This window comes from Triticum urartu, chromosome 7 (assembly GCF_003073215.2).
Source record: "Triticum urartu cultivar G1812 chromosome 7, Tu2.1, whole genome shotgun sequence".
Classification (NCBI taxonomy): Eukaryota; Viridiplantae; Streptophyta; class Magnoliopsida; order Poales; family Poaceae; genus Triticum; species Triticum urartu.
The window spans coordinates 202,050,979-202,071,130 of NC_053028.1; the positions used below are offsets into that span (position 1 = coordinate 202,050,979).

Genomic DNA, 20,152 nt, shown 5'->3' on the forward strand with positions numbered 1-20,152 from the left:
TGATTTCACTATTGGCGCCCTTGGAGGCGGCGACCGGACCTTTACAAACAAGGTTGGGGCAATCTCAACAACTTAATTGGAGACTCCCAACGACACCATGAAACTTCACCACAATGAAATATGGCTCTGCGGTGACCTCAACTGTCTAGGGTGCTCAAACACCCAAGAGTAATAAGATCTGCAAGGGATTAGTGAAGAAATCAAATTTCTCTTGGTGGAAGTGTAGATCTAGGCCTTCTCAACCAATCCCTAAAGGATCAACAAGTTTGATTAGCTAGGGAGAGAGATCGGGCGAAAATGGAACTTGGAGCAACAATGAAGCTTAGGGGTGGAAGAGGTGGTCAACTCGGAGAAGAAGACCCCCCCCCCTTATATAGTAAGGGGACAAATCCAACCGTTATTCACCAACTCAGATTGTGTAGCACGATCGCAGGACCCCGCGGTACTACCGCCCGAGCAGCAGAAACCAGAACAACCCAGATGCGTTGAAGCAGAGGGCGGTAGAACCGCTGGCGCGGTACTACCGCTCCCCCTTGCGGTACTACCGCAAGGCAGGGATATTCCAGATTTTGGAAAGGTACAAACATATAAAAAATACATCCGTGGCAATTTCCGCTGAGTTGGGATCCATGCAAAAATCCGACACGGTAGTACTGCAAACCAGGAGCGGTACTACCGCGCGGGGTGCGGATGTAAAAAATTACATCTGCTCCTACTACCGCGCAACCTACTGAGCCTGGCCAGAGCGCATGGTACTACCGCGCTCCTGGCGCGGTACTACCGCGTAGGGCGCGAATGCAAAAAACTACATCCGCCCTTACTACCGCAGTAGCAGCAGCGCCTAGCTTGAGGCCACGGTACTACCGCTCCAAGGAAGCGGTACTACCGTGGGCACTTGCGGTACTACCGCGCCAGAGGCCGGTACTACCGCAAGGGCCTGCGGTACTACCGCTCCTAGGAGTGGTACTACCGCATGCCCCAGTTCAGCAATCAAGACATTTTGCATAAACAAGAAAAGATGGAGGATGCTCCAAAATGCCAAAGGAAAGGCGGTGCAAAGGAATAGACGTATATGTGATGATTCCATCCAAACCTTTCCAAAACGGACCCCCTCTTAATAGTACGACTTTCCTACGACTCTAATCCACCGAAAAGAAACATAGAGAAACGCCGTATTTAATAGTCTTCAAGGGACACCAAATCGTCTTGTGCCTAGTGATGAAATGTCTGAAATACTCAATGCACACGATTAGTCCGCAAAAGTATTGTCATCAATCACCAAAACAACTAAGGGATAAATATGCCCTTACAACTGCAACGAAAGACTATTTCAAAAGTCTACATTTAATATAGTCTATTAGGCCTTGTACAATGGGAGATGTTTAGAGGGGTGCTTAGAAAAATAAATCGAAATTTTCTGAAACACCGGTGCCTATTTCTACAGAAGAGATGCTTAGTTAAATATCTACCCCGTACAAATAAGTATCGGTGTTTAAAAAAGTCTGATTTATTTTTCTAAGCACCTTCTCTAAGCACCCCCATTGTACAGGCCTTACGCCGCCTTCCTTGCGAGTCACGACTCCTCGTCTAATCACACCTTTTCCCCTGTACTCGCGGCCTCGTCTATCTCCACTTCACTGCACTTTTCCTTATTTATTTTCTCAGAAGACCACTATATTCTGCCTCTCCGTTCTGTTCTTACCGTGTTCTATTTTTCCGCTCTGCTGTACATGGCGTTGGTTGCAGGTGAGGGGAGGAGCCGGGTGCTGGTGATAGGCGGCACGGGCTACATAGGCCGCTTCATCGTCGCCGCCAGCGCACGCGAGGGCCACCCCACCGCCGTCCTCGTCCGCGACGCCGCGCCCGCCGACCCAGCCAAGGCCGCCGTCCTCCAGGGATTCCGGGATGCCGGCGTCACCATCGTCAAGGTCAGCAGCCGTCGTACTCTTCTTATCCAGATCCTTGCTCTGTTTTTATCTCTCTTTTTATGAAAGTTAGTGGGTCCAACTTCTATCTAAGGATGGTGCCATTTTGGGTAAAAATGATAGCAGAAACAGTGATAAGAAATTCTCTGGATTGCTTCATGGCGGCTTTCTTTTTTCTTCTTGTCCCTTGTGGCGGTGCGCGAGTGCTAAACAAAGCAGCGAACTTGTTTTCTGTTGTGGCATATCTATGAACAAGACAGAAATGAGAGTAATGGAAAGGGGATTAGCCCGGTTAAAATAGATAAATTCAGCAAGACAAAAATCAAGGAAATTCGAGGTTTCAGACGAAAAAACAAAATCTTAGAAATATGCTAGAGCAAGGAGCCCTTCCATTCTGTTCGATTCAATCGATCAAATAAACAGTCATGTAAGATGACTTAAAGAACACCCTCTAAAAAAAGGACTTAAAGAAAGTAAAGATTAGGTGATTTGCTTGGATTATGTACAGAATTTATCTTTATCAAATCTGCTAGGCTTTTTAAGATTCTTCAGTGTTCAAGCCCCAATTTGCTGGGGACAAAAGGTATATGTTGTAACACAGTCGTTGTTCTGTTTGATAAAATACTGAAATGTGTTCACAAGGAGGTGGCAAGTCAACAATCTTTCGTGCCATTCAGGACTAAACTATTATGTTGGCAAGGATGATAGCCATCCCTGATTGTGTCGTTACCCCGTGTTGATTACTAAAATAATGACCTCAAGATATAAGTTTGATTGGATGGTGATGTATAACTGTTACATTACTGTTGGATCATTAGGGTGATATGTATGATCATGAGAGCCTGGTGACAGCCATTAAATCAGCAGATGTTGTGATCTCGGCCGTGGGTTATCAACAGCTACCGGATCAAACTCTCATTATCTCGGCAATTAAGGAAGTTGGGCATGTAAAGGTAATTTCCAAAGTCCCAATCATCAATATCAAATTGTTATGTGTGCACACCTTATGGCTTACTGTGAATACTTTAGCTGATAATATAGTTCGAAAATTCTTTGTTATTGATGGTTATGCAATAAATGATGGGCTGTAAATTGCAACGAACTGTGCACCCTAAACTCTTACGTGAAACAATTTGTGAATTGCATTTTCTTCAAGTATTCGTATTTTGCTGATGAGAACACTAGTCATTTTGGTACTAAGAAACTGGTTTGACAACTTAGGCTGTTCCCTGCCTTCCACAACATGGTGGACAAAAAAATCATTCAGATGGACGGGAATTAGTTGTGGTTATTTTGTTCAAAACATGTTGAATGTGCCCCTTTTCATATCTGATAGACTGATACCATGCATTCCTCGTGTCATTATTATTTTTCTACAGCAGTTCTTACTGAACTCTGATATTGATGAGCTTCTTGCAGAGATTCTTCCCATCAGAGTATGGTAATGATGTGGATCGTAACCATGCAGTTGAACCTGCAAAGACAGTATTCGGTGGGAAAGCTCGTATAAGGCGTGCCATTGAGGCTGAGGGGATTCCCTACACATATGTCTCTTCCAACTTCTTTGCTGGTCGTTTCTTGCGAAGCCTTGCGCAGATTGGGGTCATGGAGCCTCCAACTGAGAAGGTTCTCATTATGGGTGATGGAAATGTAAAAGGTAGATCTGATCAAGATGCCCTTAATATGATTGTACAGTTTTACGATATGAGAAATTAATCTCTATTTTGAGAACGGAATTTAAATCAAACAAGGACTGGGATTATGGCTGCACTCTTATGTGTGTATTTTCGACAATAGGAATCTTTGCAGCGGAAGAAGACGTGGGAACCTACACTATTAAAGCTGTAGATGATCCAAGGACCCTGAACAAAATCCTATATCTGAGGCCACCAAGTAACACTTTGTCCCATAATGAGCTTGTCTCACTCTGGGAGAAGAAACTTGGTAAGACACTTGAGAGGGTGTACCTCCCAGAGGACGAACTCCTGAAGAAGATTCGAGGTCAGAGTAAAAGCCTTGTTTTACTCTTATTATGTTGTAGTTGCCGTCTATACTTATCTTTTGTACTGATTTTGCTCTCTCGGGTATGTTTCAGAGTCATCAGCGCCGCTGAATGTAGCACTGGCAATCAGCCACTCTGTCTGGTTGAAGGGGGACCACACTAACTTTGAGATCGACCCATCATTTGGAGTTGAAGCCACTCAGCTTTACCCTGATGTGCCTTACATTACCGTGGATGAATACCTAAATAGGTTCCTTTAAACTCCTAAATCCTATCGTCGCCAATATTCATATACTTTGAATAAATGTTGGAGGTTATGTATTTTTACTAGAATGGCACGTGAATTACGTAATCAGAGTGTGAGACCTCAATCATGTGAGGAATGCATCTTGCATTCCCTTGAGCTTAGAATATATAAACTGAGGTTGTATAAATTTGGAAATTTTAGCTTGATGGAACATGATACCGTATGTAACAGCCCGGGGGTTTACGCCAAGTTAGAAATTGTTTGTTATTTAATTTTTGCATCATAAGCATTACTGCATTAACTTCGCCATTTTGTTAAATGATGAATAAGTGTCACACGCCAAAAATCTGAATTGAGATTTTTTTACTCTGTTCTGCCTTTTTTGGGGGGATCTATTTGAAACCTACTTGGATTTTGGTATGAGATGAAACTTGAGTTTGTCATGGTTGATCCTACATCCAGGGAATATTGTTGCCCATATTCCAATGCCTGGAATTCATCAAATCTTTATTCCTTCTTTGTTAAAACCTAATTTTCATATTTGGGAATGATTATTTTCTTCCTAGCATTACAAAGGAGCTACCATTTCTAGACATGAGATGATTCCACCAAAATTCTTAGACACTCACTGAGACTTGCAAAGTCCCAATATATAAATATATTGGCCAACCTTGATCAATATATTTCATTTTTTAAATTCTTTTATTTCCTGCCCTTCTTGGGGGGAAAATTTATAAACCATATCTATGGCCCTGTCAAAATTCTCATAATTCAGTATAGCATTTTTATACCAATGTTGATCTTTGGTAAAGGTTTCAGCCCCAAGATCATCCTATGAAATACCCTTCCTTTATAACCTTCCAAATTAGCCAAAACACACCTTTGTACTAGAGCTTATATTTCTAGACCAGATCAAACACCCATGGTAGCTTTCATATGCCATATAAGAACTCTGTACAAATTTCGGCCCCAACCTTGATGCCTAAAATTATTTTTCTTCATAACCTATGTAAAGTGCATTTTTGCCACTTGCACTACCAACCATACTTCTAGCCATGGTAAAATCCTAAGAAATTCAGATTGGCCTTATGATGCCTAATTTGATCGATGGTAGGAAGCTCGTCCACGTTTTCTTCTGATTTGTGGGAATTCAGACATTTACGAGCGATTTGATGATCGGCGTTGGAGATGCCCTTATTGTTAATATAAAAGATAATGTTTCACACCACCAAATCTCATTGAAATAATTGCAACTGATTCCGCAACAACTTGCCGGGCATAAATAAAATCTTTATATACTTTATTTATGTTATTATGTAAACAGATGAATATGAATAGAAAAAGGTTTGGGGAGTAAAGTTTTGCAAGCCCGTCAATATGTACTACTCCTAGAAAAAATAATTAGTAGGAGTTTAGGGGAAAGGCAGAGATGCTCTACCACGCAGCAAATCGCCAGCCGTGCAGATCGGAGAATCGCAATCCGATCCCAAATCAGGCCCCAGCACCAGCGTGCCCAACGTGGCGCCGGCAGCGGGGCACACGACACCGCTATGGAAATGGAATGCAAGTCAACACACCTCACTTCCACTGTTTGCCCGTCCCCACTACCAGCCTAGCTACATACACGCACCAACCCATGGGCCATGATCCACCCATCCCTCCATCCGTCGCGGTTCCCCCTGCTGAGCTCCCGATCTCTGCTCCGAGGCGTCGGCAATGGAGGTGCTCTGCATCGGGACGGCCGACACCAAGCTGGAGGAGCTGCTCTTCCTCGCCACTCGCCTCCGCTCCAGCCTCGCCGCCTCCGCCTCCGCCCCAAAGGTACTGCTACACTTACACTGTCCGCCTATCTTCTCGTCCCCGCCTGCAACTAGGTGAGGAGTTCAGCTATCCATTCGTATGCTTGAAGCGATCGTCCAGAATGGGTGAACACGCATTTGGCGTCACCTACTTTAGAAACTACTATAACTACAGTGCAGTTTTGAGGGAGTATTCCTTCACTGAACGCAGAAACCGGAGTTCCTTCTCTGAACGTGCAAACTGCGTCATAGCATTGGGAACTACAGTAGCAGGGTAACATATGGATTATGCTATTTCTCATCTTGTGTTCTTGGAACTAGTTATTATATTTCCGGTTGGTAATTCTGGGATTGCCATATCATAAAAAGAGCGATGCTTCTAGATTTGAAGTTTAACGAAATCATGTGATCATGCGCTCTTCCGGTTTAGCAGTTGTGTTGCGTTTTTAGCCTATGGAAATTCCCTGTGGCTGCTTATTGAACAGGTGACAACAGATGCCATGTCTAATGTTTTGCTCAAGGAGTTCTTATGCAACTTTCACCAAAGTACATTTCCTGCTTAAGGCTCAGAGTACATGAGTCCTTCATTAATTTGTGTTATCCACATACAATAGCCTTAAATATCGATCGTCTACTCTCAGTAATAGACAATCATTCGCCAAGTATCAACAATTGCTACTCCCTACGTTCCATAATTCTTGTCGTGGTTAAACATTGGAGCATCCAAACTGCTGAAGCAGGACACATCTTTATGTGCACCTGTGTGTAGTGCACCCTTGGAGTTGCCCTGTAGGTTTATTATTTGTTTTGTTAACTCGAGCATAACATGTGGTCTATTGAAATGGTAGGTTAAAGTAAGCATAGTGGATGTCTCCACAACTAAAACAGTACCAACACAAGATTCTAAAGATATTGCAGTTATTGCAAGAGATACAGTTCTCTCATGCCATCCGGATTCCAGCCAGCAAGATCTTCCAGATGACAGAGGTGAAGCGATTGCGCTTATGTCAAAGGCCCTTCAGAGCTTTCTGAAAAACAGATATGAGGCCGGCACCCTGGTTGCTGCTGTTGGCCTAGGAGGAAGTGGAGGAACCGCACTAATTGCCCCTGCTCTAAGATCCCTACCACTTGGAGTGCCTAAGCTTATTGTATCCACTGTTGCTAGTGGCAATACTGCACCCTATGTTGGAACATCTGACTTGGTATTGTTTCCTTCAGTTGTTGACATATGTGGAATAAACAGTGTCAGCCGTGTTATATTGTCGAATGCTGCTTCAGCTGTTGCCGGATTGGTATGTGGGATATTAATGGCTTCCAGTGAATCAGATGAAACAGACACAAAGCTGACTGTTGGAATTACAATGTTTGGTGTTACCACACAATGTGCAAATGCGGTCAAAGATAGACTGAACAAAGAAGGGTATGAGACGCTTGTATTCCATGCCACTGGTGTCGGAGGCAAAGCAATGGAAGAACTAGTTAGAGGTGGTTTCATACAGGTAATTAATACTTTCATGTGGTTTTGTACGGTTTTGCCCTTGTCTATTTTTCTATAAGATTTTGTTCTTGTGGAAACTATGTTTTTCAGTTCCTGAACTCTGATGGTAAACTCATTGCCAGACAGAAACTCCACTGGTGTTAATTTACTGTCTGTAGAGTTTTTCATCTTACTTCCATTTGGTTGCATGTAGGGTGTATTGGACATAACAACTACAGAAGTTGCAGATTACATTGTTGGAGGTATCATGGCATGTGATGAGACCAGGTTTGATGCGGTTATAGATAAAAAGATCCCTCTGGTTCTCAGTGTTGGGGCCTTGGATATGGTTAACTTTGGAGCTCATGATACAATACCTGCTGCTTTCTCAGACAGAAAGATCCACATACATAATGAACAGGTTACACATAGCATATTTTCCTATTTTGGACCTTGTTTTGCTTCCTAAATTTACTTGGTCTTTGCCAAATTTTATTTATGATGTATATATTTGCTATGAATACTGAATCATAAATATATTGTTAGGTTAGCACAGTGATATGTTTACCAGATTAATATGCTAGGATATCATTACAGACAATGCTATTATGGTACCAAGAGTAAGGTTGTGGATATATGTACATAGATTGGTAGATATATAAGAGAGGGGTAGGATGAAGGAAGAATTCACATTTTTAAAAAAACAGGTGTCTCTAACAACACGTGTCCTTCTAAACAAGAGTCTCTAACAAGTAAATCCATAGACGAGACATAGTCTAGTCAAACACTATCTCTAACAACCCAACCTATCCCTAAAACAGTATCTTATCTTTAAAGACAGATCTATCGTTATACTTGAATACTCTTCTTATGCACTGCCCACGAATGTGATCCAAATTTGTGAGATTCGGCATGAGTGCGCACAGGGTACATGAATGTGATAGAGCATACCGAAATATTGACCACGGCCAAATTACGCAAACGAGAAAAAATGGCAAAGCTGGCCGCGAATTTTTCAAGCACAAGAGCATGACCTCAGAAGAGTACAACGGATTGTCACTCTCCATTCTCCACAACCCTCTCAGACCTTTTGGGACCCTTGGATCCTGTCTCTATAAAAGACTATTGAGCTAATCGAACATAGCATCTAATCCTCTGTTTCTTGGACCTTGATTTGATTTGCGCAATTGCTTGCATTGAGATCATCTGGCCATCTCCTCAAGAGTTTATATAGGCTCCCACTTGTCCTCTTCTAAAGCAAGTAGACTACGTGTCCTAGTAGGATTCCTCGGGGTACCACACCTGTTTGAGTCCTAATAAGATTAGGATTAGAATCGCCATATTCAGTTGAGAAAATCCATCTGTTACATGCAAGCTGTAATTATTACCTTACAAGTATGTACTTTATGTGCCTTTATTTATGAGGATTTCACATTTCCTAATTTTCTTGCGGTGAGTAAAAGACCATGTAATTCTTTCAGATTTCGTTGATGCGGACGACCGTGGAGGAGAACAAGAAATTTGCTCAGTTTATTGCTGACAAGCTGAACAAGTCTTTATCTACAGTTACTGTTTGCCTTCCACAGAAGGGCATCTCTGCAATTGATGCACCTGGAATGCCGTTTTATGATCCTGAGGCTACATCTGCACTATTGGATGAGTTAAATACTCGTCTTGTCAAAACTGAGAACAGACAGGTTTCTTCATGTTACATAATATGTTAGTTGCATCGCTAGAATATGAATAGAAAGGGTCATCGAATGAACTAAGCTGATTGGCTTGTTGACAGCTGAAGCTGCTTCCTTATCATATAAACGATCCTGAATTTGCCAATGCCTTGGTGGATGCATTCTTGAGTATGGATATAAAGGCCTCTAGTGCCATAACTCAGAAAAACAACATGGTCCTACCAAAGCAAGACACAAATGAAAAGGAATCTTCTTCAGGACAGAAGACTTCAGATAGTTCTATCATATGGAGACCCCCAGTGGATTTCCCTGATGCAAGACCAGGTTAGCGGTGATTCTGTTCCCATCTTATGCGCTCAAATTTTATTATGCCCACACAAACAGACTGTTTATTGAATCACTTGTTTTAGTTTCTTACAAAAAAATCGTGGAAGGTTATCTGGTATGTACCTTGTTATCTGCTATGCCACCTTACAGAAAATCCTTCAGGGTGAAGTTCTTATTTCGTTTTTGTTCTCATGCTTCATACCTAGGCTTGTCACAATTTTTGTGTCTCCAATGATCCAAGAGGTCAAGATAGTTGTGAGTGACAACTCCTTTGGGGCTGTGCTTCAAGCATCTGTAGTACGCTTCACCGTTTGATGTTGTCCACCTTTCTCTAATCTTAGTATCATGTAATTATTGTGGGGTTGTCTTGGCGAAGACCGCAAGCACTGGCCCAAGGGCGCACAGAAATGGTGCCAGCACTTAGGCACAATTCTGACTTGGGAACAGAAGTCTCTATTCAAAGAGATTTCATTGTGTTCCAAAGGATTCATGTAGTCCTGAAGAAACTCAACGTAGCTGGGGATGAGCTCAACATGCACATGGGACAAGCTCGGCGTACATGCCTAACCTTTATGATATCAACCACAAAATACTTGCTATTGTCACCTATTACCTCTCTACTGCGCCAAATCAGAAATGTTCGGTGTCACCTCACGTGTTCGCTGACAAATTAGGATTAACTCCAGCTGTTAGTAAGTGCGCTAAGTTTTAGTCTATTTGCAGTACAGTATGATTTTACAAAGGGGTAATGTCAAAACTCTAATGATCTTACACATTATAGTACCCGTGTGCACGGATGAAATAACTGTCAAAGGTCAGAAGTTTGGCATTAGATTCTAGGGCATAATAAGCATTCCGAACCCTCACGTGATACCACACAAGTTACATAAATTTCATAATTTTATTTTCAGCTCATTGTCTCCTTGTTTGGCATGACATGTTAAAGGGCGTTCGTCATTCATTTCAGTTCTTGAGATCTATTGACACAATTCTATACCCTAATGATTCTAATTGCTCACTCTTCAATGATGACAGAAACTTTGCAAAAAACAAAGTCAATACTACATAAGTTAAAGCAACAAATCGGTGAGGGTATTCCTGTAATTGGAGCCGGTGCTGGTACGGGCATATCCGCGAAGTTCGAAGAAGCTGGTGGGGTTGATCTGATTGTGTTGTACAATTCCGGGAGGTTTCGTATGGCTGGAAGGGGCTCATTAGCAGGGCTCCTACCATTTGCTGACGCAAATGCAATTGTACTTGAGATGGCCAATGAAGTGTTGCCTGTAAGTTTTTTTAGTAGTGGGGTTCATTCTTTTGTTTTTCTATTATCTGACTTGAGTATAGCTGGAAGTTAATGAGGTGCTAATTTAGGTCGTTAAAGAAGTTCCTGTTCTTGCTGGGGTTTGCGCTACTGATCCATTTCGTAGAATGGATTACTTTCTTAAACAGCTAGAAGCCATTGGATTTTGTGGTGTCCAAAATTTTCCTACGGTTGGTCTGTTTGATGGGAACTTCAGACGGAACTTGGAAGAAACTGGAATGGGCTACAGGTATTGATTCACCACATCCTTATTTTTCGGATACATGTGTTATCCATGCCATGGCATGGACATAATATGCATATGAAAAATTCTGGGCTGAATGTAGGATATGGATTCTGTTTCAGTGACTTCATAAATCGTAATGGTTAGTTTCCTTATTTAGTTTTCTGCTGAGGGCAAGATTTGCATGTCTGAATTCTGAAATCTTGCTAACCGCATTTGAGTGTGTGTTCAAAGAAATTATGTTAAATTGATCTTGGTCTTTTGCCAGCATGGAAGTGGAGATGATCTCAAGGGCTCACAGCATGGGTTTCCTGACGACCCCGTATGCTTTCAATCCAGAAGAAGGCGCTGCCATGGCCAAGGCCGGAGCGCACATTGTAGTCGCGCATATGGGCCTCACAACAGCTGGATCGATCGGCGCAAAGACGGCCGCCACATTAGATGACAGCATTGTCCGGGTTCAAGCCATTGCCGATGCCGCGGTCGGCGTCAACCCTGACATCATCGTTCTCTGCCATGGAGGTAAGCAGTCTCTGCTTCATGCAGACCTCAAGTAACAGATATGGTGTCTTGATAAATCATGTGATTCTGATGCACAATTCCACCATCAGGTCCCATATCAGGGCCCCGAGAGGCGGAGTTTGTCCTGAAGAACACGAACCGGGTCCATGGATTCTACGGCGCCTCGAGCATGGAGAGGCTGCCGGTTGAGCAGGCCATCACAAACACCATGAGGGAGTACAAACGCATGTCTCTGAAATGAGGTTCGGTGGCTTTACCAGGTGGGCGGATGAAGCGCGCCCGGCGTTCGTCAGGCTGTTGTCACATGTAAATTGTTACTGAAGGTGCCTTGTGCGTTTGAACATATAATAAAAGATACCGACGAAACTATAGGGTGTGTGATGTGGCATGCCGTCTCGTTGGTCCAGGCGGTCATGCATTACAGGATGCCCATCAATGAGATATGATCTTTTCCAGGCGGTCATACATTACAGGATGCCCATCAATGTTTTTCACTAACCCAGTTAACCGAATAACCTTTTGCCCTTCCTTAGACCAGCTAATGAGCCCATGTGTTTCATGCTAAACAAAATCGCTCCAATAACATTGGGTAATAAGCAGCTATGAGAAGCTCTACCCTAAAAAATATAAAAATATGAGAGGCTCCCCATAAGTCCAGAAATTCCGTACTCAGGCACACATAAAGGCAACAGCATGACAGAACGCGCGACACAGATACACAAAGAGCGTACCCTCAATTTGAAATAGCAAGCTTACAGAAACAGTAAGGACGCCCAGGCCTAAAGCTTCTGGATTAATAATTCGTCAACTGTCGAAGTATGACCATCAGTGGCGTAGCCAGCCCAATAAATCAGGGTGGTCCATCAATAGAAATATTTACATAAGTTTATTTATTTTCAAAGAAATATTTTTTTACTACACTATATACAAGCTATGGGGAAATTCCAGGGTGGTCCATGGACCACCCTGGCCACCCCCTAGCTACGCCACTGATGACCATGCTACGTGCTACTCCCTCCGTTCCAAAATAAATGACTCAACTTTATATTAACTTTAATACAAAGTTAGTACAAAGTTGAGTCATCTATTTTGGAACGGAGGGAGTACATTGGAGAAAGCATGCAGCATATTGCTTGCTAATCCCACAATGCTATCATCTGGACTGTAGCTATAAAGGATAATCTTAGGTGTTTCTTTTAGGAGCAGACCTGACACGGATACTAGGCATACTACGCGAACTACCATTACATTTGTACACATTGTCAGAGGCAAGTAAGGCCTTCCAGCGGCGTTCAAGGGGCAAGCAACATGTCACCACCCAGTTCATCAATGGCTTTGTCGAGCTTGGACAGCATATCTAGGGAAAGCAACAGTACTTAATCAATACAAGTGTGTGAAACGAGGTTCAGTTAACATAAATAAAAATACATGGAATAGGTTTTCAAATTGGCATGTGTCAGTAACAGCCTAAGAAAGGCAGTTATTTATCAAGCATACTAATGTGCAAGAATATTCCCATGGGAAGGAGAGAAAACATACCATGAAAAGAGTCATCCCCCACATATGTCTACAGCAGTAAAAGTAAAACAGAGCATGTTAGGACATACAAGTTGGTTTGGAGGCTTTAAGAACAACCAAGGCAGAACAATTTTGACAAGCAACATACCTCTATCCCTGCCAAAATATCACGTGTTACGTCACTAACATCAATCTCTTTACCAGCACCCTTTCCTTTATCAGCAACCGAATTTCCACCGGCAGCTGCAGTAGCAACAAGCATTGCTGACAGGTCAGAAAAAGATGGAATGAAACCATCACAAAAAAAAGTAGCAATGTAATAAAATTATCTGTACCATCAAGCCGAGTGTCCAGTATGTAGGCCTGCAAAATTTGCAAATATTAAGAAAATTTCCTTGGAGACCACTTGTGGGATTTACAAATAACCAAGCATTACCTTTTCAGGAGCATGATCAGTTAGTTATAGTTGCTGGAAAGGGTCCTCCATCTGTGTTACATGTGTGAACAGTTATTGATAATGGACCAGCAAAATTCAAAATGAAGATATTTGTGGTTTCAATGTCAATTTATCCTATCATGATTTGCCGACCTCTCTCAATTTTAACTGAACCAGAGTAACCCTCAGGGAAACCAGAGTAACCCTCAGGGAAGCCAGAGTAACCCTCAGGAAAACCAGAGCAGATGCTATTGATATTTGTAGCAATGGGAGATTGAAGAACAGGCTGATCTGGTTCCATGTGGTAGCCAACAGCAGGTGCATCTGTCCTGTGATCAGAAGTTGGCTCCTCAAAGCTTACCGCTTCATCAGGCCTAGGCATAGAATATGATGTTAGCAAAGGAAGTATTCCCGCAAGCTACAGACGTGATCATTTTCTTTACTTATTACCTGTATTGAAGTCCATTAGAAGGAATATATTCAGATGATGATGAATCTTCATGCTCACACATATAGTCGCTTCCAGATGGCATGATATCCATGGTGTTGCTTGAGAGTTCCTTTAAAGTCCATCAAACAAATGCATTTCGTGTTTGAGAGAACATAATACTTTACAAAGTGAAAGGAAAATCATGCCTAATACAGTAATACTTATTTTTACTTGCTCTATCACTCTTGAGAAAATCTAAGCTAACACAGTAGTAAATATTATTACTCGACTCCCATGTAAGCAAACTTGCACCAATGCATTCTAAATTGGGCAGAGATAGTAACTAGCACCACTGCTATGGCATAAGTAAAGTACCACACAACAAAGTGATCAACAAAAATAAGCGAAATTCAGTAACACGTAGTCAGTATGTGAAAATCTGAAAAGCATCCTAAATAGTCTTATCCAGTCCATTATGGTACTCCTGTTCACACATTAAAGCAGGCAAGCAGGGAGGCGCTGTATACCATCGATAAAGAAATAAATAAAATCCTTCAAGAAAAGTGCAAATTAAATAGTACTTCAGAAATGGTCGTGAGCATTTTCAAGGTTGTTGATCAACCTCTACTAGTATTTTATTTATTGTGAATCTAAAACTGCTTCAGATTATTTTTTATGTACAAGATAAAACATGTTTATCTTATCCAGTAAGTTCACATGCAAAATAAGCACATAAAATGAAAAGGTGTCACAACAGTACTACAGTATTAGCAAGCCACTGGATACAGAGACAGAAATCATAAAACACAAGAGAGCATTCCAATGAACACAAATACAAGAAAGAAGTTTGTATGCATGGCATGCGGAATTGTCTCCAGAGACATACATAACTGTGCTGAGCCACATATGAACAGCATCTGAAGATAAGAGAAGGATAGGAAATTGCACCTTCACACTATTCAAGAATGATTCTGCATCACTGAGGCGAGTGAAACGTACAGCAAACTTCTGGACCTGCAGAGAAATCGGTGGTATATAAATTTTGCCAATAGAAATGTGTTCTAAGTAATTTTGCGTGTAGAAGCATCCATGTGAGCAATTTACAACAAAGAAATTCCTTTTCATTCAACTAATCAGTCATCAGAATCACATTTAGCGATGCAAGGAAACATGCCTGTTTGGACCTATCACAAAAGCTCACGAACACCACCCTGCTCCCTCTAACTGGGCACTCTGTCACGCATGCAACCTGTGGCCATGAGAAGTTGAGGATAGACACATAGTGCTCCTCCTGTGCCATGAAAATAGACCTCAGCGTTGAGTTGTTCGGACAGAAAAGAGAATGTATGACGAAACAGAAATGAACATTGCGTTCAAGTTCGCAGCGTATCCTCATTTCTCCAACCTCCATAACTTCTATCAAATAATATTAGATCAAGAATTGTAAAAAAAAATAGCAGTGGGAGAATTTGTGGGCAGATGAGCAGTACTTAGGTATGAACACAATACGTCAATACCACATGCAACCATGAAATTGTTCAGCCGACACAATTCAGTTCAAACTTTCAACTTAAGGAATTTCCAGGGTTGCCCCTTATATACATTATTAGGGGCCATAATGCAATGAATACCAATCTTGCTCTGACCAAAGTCCATAAATGATTCAAGGTATTATGTGTTTTCCTCCACGTGTAGCAGTTCGGTGACATGAAAGTGAGAACTACTGGGTAACACCCATGCAGAGAGTTCTTCCACCTTTGTGAGCATTCATTGTTGGCCTTCCACTCGCATCACCTTTCTAGCATTGTGGAGTAATTCATTATTTCCAAATAGAACTATAAGATGCAGCACATTTGTAGGTTTCCATGTAGAACCAAAAGGTCCTAAACTAAAATAGTAAAACTGATGCACAACGAATATAATTGCGCATAATACAACGATCGATGCAATTATACGAAAATATGACGAAAAACTATACTACATGAAAAGATGCAGCATCATGGTTGGCTACGACAAAATAAACAAATGTGAACAGCAATAATTGAGGAAAACGACATTAAATCGAACAAAATACAACACAGCATAATCTCACAAACACTGAATAATTGTTTGGGTAACCTTTGGGGCATCAATCAGTTCTACATGCGTATTTTATTTCAAACGTGAGGAAAATCAACTGAGAGCCAGAGGTGGTTAACTGGCTATGATCCTGTCTAGCAATGTTGTCACAGTCAAAGTGCTAGCCAACAAACAACCATGATTAAAAGTATTATTTACGCTCCAACACAATGCACAGACACACAGTCCATATCGCAAACTCTTGAAACGAATCAATATCAGAGCACCAACACATGGAAGAGCAATGCTGGGTGCCTGGGTCACCAACCGCTCGATCTAATGCAACAATCTTAGAGCTGCCAAATTACACATGTGCACAGGTCGACCCATGCGTGCGCTCGGAACCAGCATCCTCTGAGTTTTAGAACCAAACCAACTAAGAGCAGAAAGTTCTGGAACCAACTAATTCAGCAGAAATGGGTCGGCGCACGGAAAAAACCTTAACCCCAGCAGTAACAAGCATTTTTCGAATGCGATCATCAAACATGCTTAGCTAGAGGGCAAGCAAACAAACATGTAGCAACGCATTCGAAAATGAAAGAGGAGGGGGGAAGGGGGTCGGCGCGGTACGGACGTAGACGACGTCGCCGATGGAGACGGTGAGGACGCGGGCGGCGAAGGAGTGGGTGGGGCGAGAGATGCAGAGGGCGGCGGGGGAGGCGGCCAGGAGCCAGGTGCCCTGGTGGAGTTGCTTGCCGCGGGATATGTAGCGGAGGCCGGGGGGCGGCGGCGTCGAGGGGGCGCGCCGCGGCTTCGCGAAGTAGCGCGCGAACTCCACCTCCCACCTCTGCCTCCGCCGCTTGCCCCCCGCAGCCTCCTCCGCGCGCGACGTGAGCCGCTCCCTGCTCCTGCCGCCGGCGCCCGCCATGGCGACGACGATGACGCCGAGAATGCGGTACGGAGCGTTCGCCGTTTTGGGGGCGTTGGGGTTTTGAGAGCGGAATTCGGTGTTGAATGGTGAAGGTGGATGTAGCAATTCGCTTGCGTTCTCAGCAGGTGTTTTTTACAATAGAGTCCTGAACCAAATGAAAATTGCACAATGTGCTAAAATGGATATGAACATAGGGTTGGAACTGGTTTTTAGAGAAATTTTTGGCCTTTTTAAGAAAACAAGTATGTTTGTATCCAAATCATGGAATAATACAAAGTCCTTCAGCACGCTAGTATAAATTCTGACATGGCAGGTTCTCTAGAAACTGAAAAAGATGTTGGACTTATCAACATTTACCAGTTGCCCCAAAGCGGCATAGTAAGAATCCACAACTGATTTCAGAGACTTGGCATCGTAAAAATTAGCTGGCATGAGGATAACAAGTCCTCAGAAGAGTGAAGATTGGTGATAGCAAGGACATCTTTGCAAACATTTGCTCTAGAAATATTTTCATTCTCGTCAGCATGCGTAAGAAAGTAGTCCGACCCTCCGCGCATAACAAATATAAATAAGGAAATAAAGGATTTCCATGCATTAAACCTCTTGTAGGTTTGAAATCCTCACTTTGTTGCATGTTAAATCGGACTTGGTATTTAACTGTGAATACACATTACATAGTAAAAATTGACTCAATTCTTCTGAAAGCCAAGTTTCAACATAATCCCCTTTAAGAAAGACCACTCAATCATATCAACAATGCATACCAAGTTTGATAGTACACAAACCCTCCTTGCCTTCTCTCTTGTTTTTAATTGTATGAAAGCACTCATAAGCCAGTAAAGCATTGTTTGTAATTATTCTTCCAGTCACAAAGCACTTTGAGTTGGACTAATATTCTCTAGCAGAAAAATCCTTCAAACGAGTATCCACTTTTTTTGCAACAATCTTGTCGGCGTTCTGGGAGCGGGGGTCCCCAAACTTGCCTGCCTGCGGCCTGCGGCTTGGCTCAAAGGGGGCCCGGCACGGCCCATCTTCACCAACACAAGACTCAAGACCCTCGCGAGGGGCCAAGCCTCGCGGGGCGGACGACGTGGAGCTTCCTCAGGCGCGGCCTCGTCAGGCTGGCTCACGAGGAGGCGGAGAAATCAAGGCGGGGTACCTCGTGAGGTGCCCGTGACGCAAGCCATGACGACTCAGGGCGCCAGGCGGGTGCCAGCCCGCGCAGCGTCCTCCTTTCCTCTTTGGTGCAAAGGGAGCAAGCGCAGCCGCGGAGTACCGAGGCATCAGGCAAAGATTGCCATTTCGGTGCAACAAGACCAAGACCAGGAGGACTACGAGATGGAGGTCACCGTGGAGCCCAAGACGGCGTCATCACCAGAGCTTTGCGCAGGCGAAGACTACTTTTGTCAGGATAGCTGACACTTGCTGTCCTCCTTCAAATTAGCCCGCCATTGTTGGCTCCTTTCCCGCTCAATATTTGGGAAGAGGACCAGGGCCTCTATAAATAGGACCAGCCGCCCACAGAGCAAGGGGTTGGAAAAAAGGAAGGGGAGGCTCGATAGAGAGGTTGGAAGCATAGAGAGAGAGAAAGGTGACTGAACTCCTCCCAGCAGTTCATCGCCCCAGCCAAGAGCAGACCCTCGCGAGGCTGTTCTCCCTTATATTGTTCATCATCATCAGCCCCAAGAGGCAATCCACCCACCACACACTAGAGTAGGGTATTACACCACAACGGTGGCCCGAACCAGTATAAACCTTGTGTCTCTTGTGCAGTTCTTTCAGTAGTCTAGATCCTTGCGAGACGGAGAGGTAGAAGACGTAATCTTCGCGCGCACCCCAGAGTTCGAACCTTAAGGGTCTGTCGAAACCCGAAATCCGACATTTGGCGCGCCAGGTAGGGGTGCGCCGGAATTCGTCTTCCACCGCTCCGTTCTCCTCCGACCATCACGCTCATGTCTGACGCTCGACGAGCCCGCACGGAGCGCCGGGCTGCCCCCGAGCTCGTCCGCGCCGCAGGGGCCTCTCCTGTGCCGTCCCATCGCGCTACACCAACACCCCCGGTCGTCGTGGCCCTCCTGGGCGGCTCGCAGGCACCGCCCACAAGTCACCACGTCAAGCCGTTCGTCCGCCGGGTCAGCGCCACTTCCACGCGGCAGGGGGCTCCCCTAGATCGGGCGGTGCCCGAGACCGGCCTGACCTTCAGCTCGGAGGACCACCCCTCCAACTCGGCCTGCTCGGGCGCGCTCCCCATGCTGTGCACCCCCACCATCTGCCAGGTGGCCGTCACCAGAACCCTCGTTGACGGCGGCGCGGGCCTCAGCGTGTTCTCGGTCGAGGCCTTCAACCTCCTCCGCATACCCCTGGAATGGCTGCAACCCAGCCGGCCCTTCTCGGGCATTGGGGGCAAGTCGTCCAGTTCCTTGGGGCAGATCCGGCTCCCAGTGACCTTCGGCACCTACGACAACTTCCGCACAGAGCTGGTTGACTTCGACATCGCCCCCATCGGCCTCCCCTACAACGCCATCCTCGGCTACCCAGCGCTGGCCCAATTCATGGCCACGACGCACCCGACGTACAACCTCATGAAGATGCCCGGGAGCAGCGGTGTCCTCACTGTGCACGGAGACACCGGGGACGTGCTGCGGGCGCTCAAGCTCGCCTTCAAGACGGCGGCGTCGGCACAGCCCACCGACTTGGAGACCCCCGGGCCCAAGGGGGCTGCACCCGCCAAGAAGAATTAGTTGTTCACCCAAGACAAGGCAGAAACCAAGCAGATACCCGTCGATGAGGACGGATCCACCGACGCCACTTTCACCATAGGCGCCCACCTCAAACCCAAGTAGGAGGAGGCCCTGGTCGGGTTCCTGCGCGCAAACAAGAAGGTATTCGCTTGAGAACCGGACCAGTTGGCAGGGATCCCCAGGAGTGTAATTGAGCATCACCTCAACGTGTGCCCCAACGTGCGCCCTGTGAAGCAGAAGGCCAGGCGGCAGTCCACAGAAAAGCAGGCCTTCGTCGTCCAAGAGACCCGCAAATTAGAAGCCGCTGGGGTCATCCGCGAGGTCCGATACCCAGATTGGTTGGCCAACCCTGTCGTTATGCCAAAGAAGGGAGGGAAGGAGCGTATGTGTGTCGACTTCACCAACCTCAACAAAGCATGCCCGCAAGATCCGTTCCCGCTCCCCCGCATCGACCAGATCGTCGATTCCACTGCGGAATGCGACCTGTTATGCTTCCTGGATGCCTTC

General features: G+C 44.6%; 2 protein-coding genes and 1 pseudogene across 3 annotated transcripts; 2 read left to right on the forward strand and 1 right to left on the reverse strand.

Annotated features, from left to right (window-relative positions):
* Positions 1-1,626: 1,626 nt before the first annotated feature.
* Positions 1,627-4,446, forward strand: LOC125521546 (phenylcoumaran benzylic ether reductase Pyrc5-like). 2 transcript variants are annotated; one of them, XM_048686607.1, is made up of 5 exons: positions 1,627-1,928; positions 2,744-2,878; positions 3,345-3,582; positions 3,723-3,926; positions 4,021-4,446. In XM_048686607.1, the coding sequence occupies exons 1-5, from the start codon at positions 1,731-1,733 to the stop codon at positions 4,185-4,187; spliced, it is 942 nt and encodes a 313-aa protein (XP_048542564.1). In that variant the 5' UTR covers positions 1,627-1,730; the 3' UTR covers positions 4,188-4,446. The 2 variants fall into 2 exon arrangements, with proteins under 2 accessions (XP_048542564.1, XP_048542565.1); XM_048686608.1 differs by having other exon boundaries at positions 4,030-4,446.
* A 1,318-nt stretch (positions 4,447-5,764) lies between these two features.
* Positions 5,765-11,996, forward strand: LOC125521544 (toMV susceptible protein tm-1(GCR26)). Its single transcript, XM_048686606.1, has 9 exons — positions 5,765-5,995; positions 6,822-7,472; positions 7,665-7,871; positions 8,932-9,147; positions 9,240-9,462; positions 10,501-10,748; positions 10,837-11,015; positions 11,278-11,531; positions 11,621-11,996. Exons 1-9 carry the CDS (start codon positions 5,891-5,893, stop codon positions 11,770-11,772), a joined length of 2,235 nt encoding a protein of 744 aa, XP_048542563.1. The 5' UTR covers positions 5,765-5,890; the 3' UTR covers positions 11,773-11,996.
* Positions 11,997-12,246: 250 nt separating this feature from the next.
* Positions 12,247-17,011, reverse strand: LOC125521545 (annotated as a pseudogene).
* Positions 17,012-20,152: the final 3,141 nt, after the last annotated feature.

Bases quoted from the DNA above. Each gene is read 5' to 3' on its own strand.
- LOC125521546 (XM_048686607.1), top strand. From the start codon at position 1,731: ATGGCGTTGGTTGCAGGTGAGGGGAGGAGCCGGGTGCTGGTGATAGGC. The intron at 1,929-2,743 runs GTCAGCAGCCGT...TTGGATCATTAG, and splicing joins CCGGCGTCACCATCGTCAAG to GGTGATATGTATGATCATGA. The intron at 2,879-3,344 runs GTAATTTCCAAA...AGCTTCTTGCAG, and splicing joins AGGAAGTTGGGCATGTAAAG to AGATTCTTCCCATCAGAGTA.
- LOC125521544 (XM_048686606.1), top strand. From the start codon at position 5,891: ATGGAGGTGCTCTGCATCGGGACGGCCGACACCAAGCTGGAGGAGCTG. The intron at 7,473-7,664 runs GTAATTAATACT...GGTTGCATGTAG, and splicing joins TTAGAGGTGGTTTCATACAG to GGTGTATTGGACATAACAAC. The intron at 11,532-11,620 runs GTAAGCAGTCTC...TTCCACCATCAG, and splicing joins CATCGTTCTCTGCCATGGAG to GTCCCATATCAGGGCCCCGA.